This window comes from Lycium barbarum, chromosome 9, assembly GCF_019175385.1.
Source record: "Lycium barbarum isolate Lr01 chromosome 9, ASM1917538v2, whole genome shotgun sequence".
In the NCBI taxonomy this organism is placed as follows: Eukaryota; Viridiplantae; Streptophyta; class Magnoliopsida; order Solanales; family Solanaceae; genus Lycium; species Lycium barbarum.
The window spans coordinates 10,857,747-10,869,225 of NC_083345.1; the positions used below are offsets into that span (position 1 = coordinate 10,857,747).

The 11,479-nt window shown below is 35.5% G+C and overlaps 1 protein-coding gene across 4 annotated transcripts in view; it reads right to left on the bottom strand.

Moving 5' to 3' along the window:
* Nucleotides 1–3,483: 3,483 nt before the first annotated feature.
* LOC132611388 (protein BLISTER) overlaps nucleotides 3,484–11,479 on the bottom strand; it is a 13,175-nt gene continuing 5,179 nt past the window's right edge. For all 4 annotated transcript variants that reach the window (XM_060325825.1, XM_060325824.1, XM_060325823.1 and 1 more), the window contains exons 4-13: nucleotides 11,002–11,121; nucleotides 9,828–9,893; nucleotides 8,912–9,022; nucleotides 7,685–7,761; nucleotides 7,110–7,177; nucleotides 6,424–6,537; nucleotides 6,130–6,302; nucleotides 5,927–5,995; nucleotides 5,400–5,555; nucleotides 3,484–4,037 (exon numbers count right to left, since the gene is read on the bottom strand). In XM_060325825.1, the coding sequence (XP_060181808.1) occupies nucleotides 3,957–4,037; nucleotides 5,400–5,555; nucleotides 5,927–5,995; nucleotides 6,130–6,302; nucleotides 6,424–6,537; nucleotides 7,110–7,177; nucleotides 7,685–7,761; nucleotides 8,912–9,022; nucleotides 9,828–9,893; nucleotides 11,002–11,121 (1,035 nt within the window). In that variant the 3' untranslated portion in view covers nucleotides 3,484–3,956. The remainder of the gene's footprint in view (nucleotides 4,038–5,399; nucleotides 5,556–5,926; nucleotides 5,996–6,129; nucleotides 6,303–6,423; nucleotides 6,538–7,109; nucleotides 7,178–7,684; nucleotides 7,762–8,911; nucleotides 9,023–9,827; nucleotides 9,894–11,001; nucleotides 11,122–11,479) is intronic.

Genomic DNA, 11,479 nt, shown 5'->3' on the forward strand with positions numbered 1-11,479 from the left:
AGCAAGTATGTTACGTGTTTCAGACTCATGTTAGAGGTTTCATAGACAAGATAAGTGTCATGTTAGACTTCCAGAGTTGGTTAGCCGGTTTGGCTCATTTATGATATTGTCCGCATTCATGACTTAACCAAGTACTTATGTTTAATATTATGACTTACTATGTTTTATAAAAGCTCATCATGCACTTCACGTTATATTTCCACTTATGTATGCCTCATGATGATTCAGCAAGTCATGTAGTTCGCTCGGTCACATGCAGTTAGGCACCGAGTGCCGTGTTACGCCCAGGCCATGGTTCGGGGTCAGTTCGACGGACCATGCCCATGGAAATCCTAACATTAATTCGTGGATTCAAGTCCTATCACAATCAACGAATGATCTCTCTTCACTAGGGAGGGGAAGGCATGGTATGGTATATATTATTACCATATCGAAACCGAAATTTTGATACAGTGGTTTTGGTTTATAGCATTTGGTATGCATTTTAAAAAAGTTTTACATTCGGTGTTTATAAAAAATACTTATATCGAAATATAATACAAAAAATATATATAAACTAGCATTAGTACAAAATTAATTGTTTAGATGTTGAAATTTGATCAATCTATCTTTATTGAAATGCCATTTTTGTGTAATTGATTTACGAAGGGATTGCTTATGCTTTCTTTTGAATATTTTACATGTTTAATTGTGCAGTATGATAAATTTGAGATGGTTCTTGTATAGACGAAGTCATAATTCTATACTATATGAGTATACGAAAGTTGAAGTCGAACAAACTATGATCACCGATATTACCGTACATCAAAATATCGAAACCGAACTTAAAGATACCGTAATTCGGTATGGTAATGGTATAGTATTTTTAAAAATTGAAATTACCGTACCGAAATTTCCAATAACGTTGAATGCCCACCCCTACTCTTACCATCAATCTCCTCAATTAAGGCGTCAAAATAGGATATCGTACACTTTGCCAGCCGAAAAAAAAAAGTGGTGGTTTAATTGGTATCTTAGTCGTGGTTGGGAAAGAATACTATAAGTACTAATTAATATTAGTTCGATTAGGAAACAAAAAAAATTTAAATCGAAAAAATCTAACGTATCCGAATTCTTGAGAGTTGTAAAATTTGGATAGAAATTAAATGGCGTCAATGGATGTTAGAAATGGCCAAGTCCATAAATAGACAAAAAAAGTGGCAGTTTAATTGGAGCAGCCCATTAGGTGATACTGGACTTGATGAACACTGGCCCGTTATCCTTCCACTGCACAGAGCGGGAGCTATTCGTTGCTCTGTGAAACCAGCCTCACGCAGTCTGCCCCACTTTAAGAATCCAGCAGCCCATTCTTTCGATTGGGCCACATGATCCAACTCTGCGCTTGGATAGGGCAGGCCAGAAATAAGCCTACCAAGGCCAACCATCTGGGACAGCCCAACATCCCACCACATTGATGCCCTCACTTGAGTTACAAGCCCTCGTTATTGAGCTCGGCATGCAGTGATGTCTGGTGGATTATTATAAACCACAAAAGGTTATCTCTCACTACTGATATGGGATATATTGTTCACTCCAGTAGAAGCAAAGCATAAAGTTCTATTAGTGGAATACTGCACATTTTTTTATATAGTAGAACTATGCAAGTAATACTTAATTAATAGGAATCTTGTAGCTCAGTTGGTTGGCTATCTGAACTTTCACCTTGTTGGTGAGGGTTAAATCTCCACATTGTAATTCCTCTCCCATTTCCCATTCCCCTACCCCCTATGTAATAATTTTTTTTTAAAAAAGTAATACTTAATTCTTATGTGGTACTAATTATGTAAGAAAACATAAGATATGTTGAAGCACCAAATAAATGCAATAAAGACAACAATGTCCATGTGAGATAACATCTTAATTGTCTCTAGGTATATTAAAGGATGTCTCAGAACTGAAAAAAGGAGAACATATGTATGTGTTTTCTAAGCACCGATTTATGATTATGTTGGCGTTTATAGTTTAGTTTAATTCCCTCCTTTTGACTCCTCAATGTGAATCAATAGTTGTTATCTCAATTATAGGGGTGTTCAAAGTTAACGGACAAATCTATTCAGACCAGCATTAATATGATTAAATAAATTGGTAACTCTGTTATTTGGTTTGATTTGGTTTCATACCTTAAAAAACCGATTATATTTTCGTCTGATTTTATTTGTAAACATTGTGAAAAAGTCAAATCGACAAATGTTATATACACAACAACATACCCAGTATAATCCCACAAAGTGGAGTCAGATTAGGAGGGTAGAGTTTACATAGACCTTAGCCGTACCTTGAGGGTAAAGAGGTTGTTTCCGATATACCCTTGCCCAAATGCTATTAAACACAACTTTTATCTAATTATCTATATGTTAACTCAGCCTTTCTTGATGATATTGAAAAATATGGTTACTTTAACCTGTTCTATCGTATTTGAGAATTTCTTTTTAACTAAATTGAATCGTGAATACCCTAATAGCAAAATATTTCATGCCAAAGAACTATCACTCTTTTTGGTTGTTTAGCTGAAAGTTAAATGGCTAAATGACGTAAAACATCATGTGCTAGTAGAAGTTTATTTGATTTATAGCTAAAGTTAAGTAGCCTTTAAAACTGAGTGCTGAAAATATTTTGTAAGTGTTGAAGCTGAATTTTATATAGCTCTTATATGGTGCTTATCTTGTATGTTAATGGAAATGCTGATTTACCCTTACCATTAGGCATGTGACAGTTAATATAACAATTTTTAAACAACATATAATTGTAAGGTGCCAAACGCGAATAATTACTCTAAGCCATACGGAAAACAGTTTAATGTTTATTACTCTAAGTGAATAATTACTCTTAAGTGATAACGTGTACAGTTTATTTAAAATCTTCAATAGGTTCGAATCGAAAACAGATTTTATCAAAGATAATTACTTAATAAGGAAAATCGATAACGAGTCTCACATATGAAAAACTGCTCACTCAACCACTTTATGAAATATTATGATGCAAAATATAAATTTATGTCCCCTAGAAAATTACTTGCATTGTAGGACGAAAATTAAAAGTTACTTGGATGGGATGGGACCACCTCAGGCTCACGCGCTACACACAACACGCCACTTTAAGAGTGGCAGCCCAATGTCTGGGGCGGGCCTACTTCCATGCCAAGCCTCTTTCCACAATTCCCAACTCTTTTCGTGGTTAGGCAAAGCCAGGAGACCGGTCAAACCTTCCACAACTCTGTTGCCCCCACTTGGGTCACAAGCACATGTTACTGTGCTTGGGGCGCAGCGTTGTCTCATAGATTCTAATAAGCAAGAAAAGATCACACTTCGATAGCGATGTGGGGCATTTGATTACACCCCTCCAAAAGAAACCATTTCTAGAACAAAGAGGGCCCCCACAAAAGATTAAAATAAATTAAATTGAAAAACTAATGGAATTCTGATTCCTAAGGAAGTACAAAGGCCGGGCCAAAATCATCTTTTTGATATATTGGGCTTTTTTATGCCTCAGTTTTCAACAAATACAACATAAGGGCACAATGGCAAAAGATATAATAAACATCACTTCCATAGAAGAAAAAAATCATTTGCATCTTTTTTTCTTTCTCATGATTGATAACAAAACACATCTTCTGGAAATGCATCAAGTAGACATCCCCAAATCTTTTGTTGTATTTGATCTTCATTGCAACGGTTGATAATCGAATCCTTGTAAACAACGCGATCATGTTTTATTGCCAAAACTGTCAGATAAACAGCTGTTCCGTCTTTCAATATGCCTCTTAGATACAATTTGCTTTTTCTGGGAAGAAAAAAACGGAGTGTGTGTACACCATGGATAATATACAAAACCCGGACTTTGTCTGGCTACCAAAATTACAGGGTGGAGAGGAGCAAAGCTTTTCGAATGAAGACTCCATTATACTCTTGCCCTGGAGATTAAAGAAGCTTGCTGGTTCGTCGCCTTGATGGCCCTCCTGGAAATAGTTTCATGATCCATCCCAATACCCGTTCCACCACCTGATAAACGAGATGCGAAAAAAAAAGAAAAGATGACGAGAAAAAGGAAAATCACAGTAACTGCCAAACTAATCTCCTAGATACTATCAGCTTGGCAATATGCACCACCATGCAAGCAGGGGCGGAGCTAGAGGGGTGCAAGGGGGTTAATCCACATCCCTTTCGCCAGAAAATTACATTGTATTTACAAGGTCACAATTATTCTTTTATGCATATATAGTAGATGATCCCCTTGGCTTTTCGTATGTTCACTTCTTTATATTTTAAATCCCCTTAGTAAAATCCTAGTCCTGGTCCGCCGCTGATCATGCATAGTACATATGCTTGACTTCACCAGCAGACACACAACTATGTTTTAGTGATATTTCACATGCACTCAAAAAGGATCTTTGGAAAAACAGGTTAAAAGTCACTAGAAAAAAATGAGTTTTCTGCCACTAGAAAAGGAATAAAGCAATAACTAAGACTTCCAAATACGTGTTGCTTTTATATTATCTATATTTTCTAAGTTACATATTCAGGAGAGAGTCAGGTTCAAATTCAAGTCTTTCTTACCTTGTTATAATCAACGCAGTTTCCTGTTTGATACAGATGAATTTTAAATAAGGAATCCTAGAGCATAACAGCCTTGTCATTTATTAGAGCAGTGTTGTTGTAAATTGTTGTACAAAACATGAGAACAGTAGGAAATTCTTGAAAGCTTGATGCATGTCAAAGACACTGTCCTTAAGGATAATTCACCCGGTGTAGGTGTATCAGGTGCTTCCCCCAGGGTTCAACAAGCTCATATAGTATAAACTTAGGAGCCAGAATCTAACAAAGATTTCACTAAATAACCCAGCAAAAGAAAAAGAGAAGAAGGATGAATTTGATTCTTTGTTTCACTTCCAACGAAGTGGAAAAGAATCGGAGAATTTATAGTCTGAAGACTTTTGCCAAAGGAACTTTGTGGCTGTAGAAGATTAATACCACCAACAGCATTATATAATTTAATGACAAGAAAGAGTCAAAACTTATTAGACCAATATAGACATTAGCCAACTGTCATATTTCTCCTAATGAATGCCTTTTAAGGCAAATAAAACTTTGCATCAAAAGTCTGCTGGAAAGTAAAAGCAAACATTAGAAAATAATATTTTTTAGGGATATTAAAATAATTGTTTTTCCAACAATTCCACCTCACTGAAACTTTGAAGCTCTCTTTGCAAAGAAAGGTAACACCAGAAGTGCGGAGCTACTAAAATTGAAAGATAGAAAGGCAGCAAAGGATCTTTAAAAGGCTGGCATTTTATTAGCACACAAAAAGCAGTAATCAGAAGTCATATCAGTTAAAGGCTTACAGAGCAACATATGTTAAGTTACCTCATCTCCTTCATCAGCATATGCCATATGGTCATGTACAGACACTGCATCTGGTTGTCTTACTTGGCTGTTATCATTTGCCATACTTTGAGAAGTTAAAAGCTCCAATCTTTGTGTTTGAACTTCAAGCTTTCGAGTTAAGTCCTTGTTTAACTCCTTTACACCCAAAAGGAACAGAAGGAAAATTCCCCAAGACAATTATAAAGAGAGAGAATTATTAGTATCCACCTTCAAACTAGCTGTGAACTCAAGAAAGCTTATGCAAGGAGAGTTCTATCGCAAACACTACATGAAGCTGGCCAGATATTAAGAAGAATGTCTGAGCGTGTGGAGGGGATGGCTTTTTGGAAATTAGACAACCATATATATGACCAAAGAAAGCATGTCCAAATATGCATTTGTAGATTACTTAAAGATATCAAAGGGAAAAGGAATCAAAAAGTTCAGACGAAAATTTTAAGCAAAAAAAAAAAAGAAGTGAAGCAGATTTGAGTGATATTGCCATCTAGCACATCAGTTCAAGTTACCTTCAATGTAGAGCACTGAGATGATTCAACTGACAGGGCTTTTGTCAATTCGTCTTTCTCCAGGGCTAACTGTAATCATTCCAAGTAGTACAATGTTTTAGTTATTAGTTAGTAAAAAAAGTCATATTCTTTTAAGGGAGCAAAGACAATGGGACGAAATTAGAGGAACTAGAAAATGATCAGTCTCAAGGATATCATGCTACCTCAGAAATTAATGTATTAATGTTTTGGATCATCCTAATCTGATCTGGAGGAATGGCCGGTGACAAACTTTCAAGAATAAACTGCCCAAAATCAGGCAGAGAAGAGGTGGTGGGGCCATCAGTACCAACCAAGTTAGTGTCATTTATGGTACTACTTGCAATATTGTCTTCACCTGAATGGAGAAAAATTGAATTCTATGAAAATACAAAGCAAAAAATAAAAGATATATCTGTTTTTTTTTCAAAAAAAGAAGAAGATAAGAGGCAGTAATTTGAGAAATCTGAAATACATACGGAGATCCTCTGTAGAAGTTGAAACATCTATTTTCGTAGGCATATTCCTGCTAGGATCAACTGACTGTCCATTAGCAGAAGCTTTTAGGAATTTGGACTGCAAGAGCTTCTTTTCTGTTGAGAAGAAGAGAACCGGGAAACAGAGAGGAATTAAGCTTATGATGGAAAAAAGAGATTGCTTCACAACGCTAAGTATATTAAAGAGAAATTGGAAAAAGAGCAAGGAAGGATATAGACAAGTCAAGATTATTTAATAAAAAACAATTAGAAATAATAACTCCTGCAGCATTTTCCGCAGCAGACTTGGAAGTGATAGAGCCTAAAGTCTAAAAGCTACAAGGTTCAAGTCTTAGATCTTTTTGCATCAGAGAAATCCAGCCATGAATTATAGGAAGTTTTGTTACAAAAAGGGAGCAAAAAGGATGACAAATCAATCTTTTCATGTGGCAGGAGACCATCTGGAAGCAAATAGTCATATAAAAGACAAGATTTACCAGAATGAGGGAGAAATGAATCTTTTGAACACCAGCATGACAAAATTATCTACAGATAAACAAAGTGCTTGCAGATGATGCATGATGATTTGTAAAAATGAAACAGCTCATGTGTCCTTGCAGATGATGCATGCTGATTTCAATGGAAAAACTCAAACCGCCTTTTCACAAGCATATATAGCCATATCTTACCTTCTTTCAAAGCATCAATTGTTGATTGCAGATCTTGACGATCTTTTTCAAGGCTAGAAATTTTCTTCCTGCAAAGAAGATAGAGAGTTGAATGAGGTAAATACACATCCCAACAGAAATCCAGAGGTTAATGACAACCGGGATAAGATTCCACTTTCTTATTCTGGCATTCATTCACCCACATTTATTTCAATGCTAAACCTTTTATGCCAATACAGATTAGTATGAGATCGTGCACAAGCAGCTTCCCAATATGATTTCCAACTATTTACTTTCAGGAGCCACAAATCCTTTAAAGTATCATAACTAAAAGCAATACATTCTGCCACCATTTTGGGACATCCTTTTCATATTCATCAAGCAATTTGTACTATCCATCTAGCAAGAAACTATTAAACCAAAACTCACCACCCTCTTAACCCAAAACAAGAGGCATCCCACTCTAAAAGGGTGGGTGTCGAAAGGACAGGAGGGCGAAAAAACGGAGAACAGAAGAAAAGGACAACTATAACCAGAACAGAGTTATGTGGGAACATGAAGGCCTTGATTAATTTACAGTCAAGCCTCGAACATACTTGAAATAAGACATTTCAGCTTGTGACTTCTCCAATTCTTTCTCCAGTTTAAGCTCATTAGATCTTAGACGAAGTGCCTACAAAATATTTTAGACAAAAATATAAAGAGCAGAAAAGATAATCTATCTCATAAACAAATTAAAAAAGAAAAAAGATCTGTCAATAAAACGGTCTCAACCAATTATCAATAAGATGTTTTTCCCCCAAACAGAATGGGAAAAAATAAAAAGAAAGAGCAGGCACAAAAGTGACTGTTCATATTTAGCTGGCAAAGATTCTATATGAGACTATATCTACAGGAAGGAAACACAAAAAAGGAAAAGAAGCAAAAAGAAAAAATAAACAACATCCACTTACCTAAAAGGATCGGGAAAACAGAATACACTGGTTTGACATCTCATCACCCATGACTAGCATTATTGATCCAAGTAACCATAACTTATTAACTTTATACTTAGACCATCAGAAAGCTGGGCAAAATGACCAGATTTCCCTCAAAGTACCATAGAAATAATATTTGACAAAAAATTAAAGACACCATCTTGGAGTGCTTGTTAAAAAAGTAAAAGTTTAAACAACTCAGAAAATAATGCAAACTGTCTTGCATACATTTGGAGAAGCCAACTTCTATTTTCTTTCCAGTAACATAACAATCAATTTCTTCGACAAAGAACTAATGTTTTTCATAGGAAATGCAAAGTACAAGAATAGTGTATGTTTGCAGGAAATGCTGTTACCATTTGAAACTGAATAAGTATTATGAGACAAGACATCAATGTGTCTAATAAGTCAAAAATACTCCTGACATCCGGCTCCACTTAAACAGCTAAGTTTAGTTTTACGTTGAACAAACCCAACTTATCCAATCTAAATAATTAGATGGTGAATACACAAAGTCTATAACTCCTTGTTTCACGGTTCAATATTGTCAACTTATTTATGCACCATGACTTTCACTAAAGTATAATTTAAAAATGTAAATGTGTATAACTTTCACTGAAGTATAATTTAAAAATGTAAATGACATTACACTAATTCAATATATGATATATAGTAATGAAGTTAAACAACTTCCAAATTTCAATGTGAAACCGGTAAAACAAAGAGGACAACTACGTGTAGTATTAAAATCACTTTAAAGTCACCATATGCCTGACAAATTATTTTGGTATAGACATTCCTAAGAAATTATTTGGGTCGACAGAAGGGAACACCGCAGTTAATTACCTTCTCTTCCAAGCCTATCACTTCAGACGCCAACAACTTGCCGCGTTCATCAGCAGCATTACATTCCAATTGTACATTTGTATATTCCATTTTCACGGCTTCAAGTTCTCCCTGGTTACATTGAATTCAACCAACAAAGCAAATCACATATCTCAAATTAAATTAATATTGAAAGCTACTGCCCATCCAGCAATCTGATTAAAAAAATAAAATGAATCTACTACCTCAAAAACTGAAGGCTAAGGGAGACTTTAGAATCTTGTGGTCTTAAACTAAAGATGTGTGTAAGGTACCAAAATTCCCTTTGAATCTTGTGGACTTTAAACATGCCATGTGGGATTTTGGAAATAACAACAAACCCAGTGTTGGAAATAACAAGTTCCTAAATATAGAAGGTGGCATTCTTTTTAAACAGATTACAAAAGAAAGTAAGACACATAAGTAGTACTATTGCACACTCCACAGTAACGGAAAAATAAGCAGGATGTAAAGAAATGGAAGATTTAAATAACCAGTATGCATTGCTTGACCTTCTAACTTTACATAAAAGTTAGCAAATATGTCTTTTAGAAGACAGCGAACGTTTTTCAACTAGTTCTCTTCCAATCATTATAGTGCCAGATGCTAAATTTTATGATGTCACATCAACAATCCCAAAACAAATTGATCAGTAATGCTTCTTGATAAATCAAACAGAACAAAACAAAACCTTAAAAGGTGCCCAGATGAGAAATAAAAGCAAGTTTTACAAAATTGATAAATGCAAGCAAGTCATCAGAAACAACTTCCAAAAGTCCAACATTTAAAATATGTTGCAGAAACAGAACATCTAGAAGTGCCAAAAGAGTTTAAAAAAGGAAAATGCAGATTAGGTATTACAATATAGCTGGGGGTAAGCGAGCAAGATTGTACAAACCAGATGAGCTTTAATCTCCTCCTGCAACTTCTCCATCTCAGCTTTTAGTTGGCCAACAAAACTTCCCTGCAAAAGAAAATACAGCAGTTCATTTTTACGCCGACACATCACTATTAAAAGTGTTAAGAATTTCAAGGCAAGGTCCGTCATATGAACAGGTCATGTAAATCTATAGAAAAATAAGAAACAAAGCACACATAAGAACTACGGCACGAACTCAACCAAGAAAAAGGAGAATGTAACTCATAAGTTGATGCGCTCCTACTTTTTGTTGCACGCCTAGAATGGCAGCGCTTTGGGATGTGGCGGAGCTATTATCGTCCATCTTTTTTCAAATTTTACGATCAATACTTGTTAATACCTTTTAGTTTCAACAGGTGACTAAGTAACTGCTCAGCTATGTAACACAGGTCCTTCAAAACCACTTGCCACACCATGTCAATCCAGCAGGATTTAGGTGTGAGTGTGGGTTACATAACGGATTTGGCACCGTGCTTCTATTCGTATCCTAGAATTTTAAGAGTTAAATGATAACGAATCTCACTTCAAAATTCACACCCGTATTGGACATCCATATCCATATCCATCCAACTTAGCTACTCCGATCAAAACCTAAACAGGAGCCAAGTGCTTGACTAGTGCATGGTACCGGATAACTCTATCCACCAAGGCTTGGATAGAAAGGACTCAATGAACACTCTAAGCATAAACAGAGGAACTAACATTTTTTTACTAGTAATTCAAAGTTAGTACCTAACACTTGTAAAAGAAGACACTACTCCTTTGATAATGACTTTAGGATTCACAACAAAAATGCAGAAAAAGTATAGCTGTACAATAATCATTACATACGTCTACCAGAAAACTACGAAGATGACACGTAATCCTTTAGTAATGCAGTAGGATTGACAACAAAAATGCACAAAATAATTACTGTACAAATTATCATCAGAAAAGACCTGATATATAATAATGCTGGCCGATTGTATAAGGGAGAATCAGAACTTTTGTTTTGCCAACAGTTAATTTGTGTCATCAAAAAGCTTCTCTCATTGAATTTGGAACCAACATGGCCTATGTACCCAATATTTCAAGCTTGCATATACTTCCCTACGGAAAGTCGGCTAACTTTTTACAGTTTTGAAAAAATGCATATGTATGAACAGTAGTATACCTGTTGATTATAACTATCTGTCAGAGCTGAATTTTCAGCAGCTAGAGACTCTGCAAGAGTTCGTGAAGCCTCAAGAGCACGTTGTAGAGAGAACTTCTCTTGTGTTAAATCTTCAATATGCTGTGGAAAATAAACATAGAGCATGTTAGTGTTTACCACTACAGATCCTATAACAAAATCCTGTATCGGACAAATAGTTTCATGCATGTCCCAATGTTCTTCTTTCCATAGGCTTCCCCCCTCGGTAGACACGGATGATACTATACGTGATTTTGGATATTATCTGAATGATGAAGATAGGTGTGCTCTAATTATTAGTATACATTAGAGATGACTATGCTTTCTTTTTTTAAGCTCCATCACTCCTCAATATGTACAAATGCATGGGACCATTCTCTTATTGGAACAAAAACAAACAAACACATGCGACCTTCATGAATCTTGATAGTATTATCCGAATGAAGCAACAAAGGTGTGT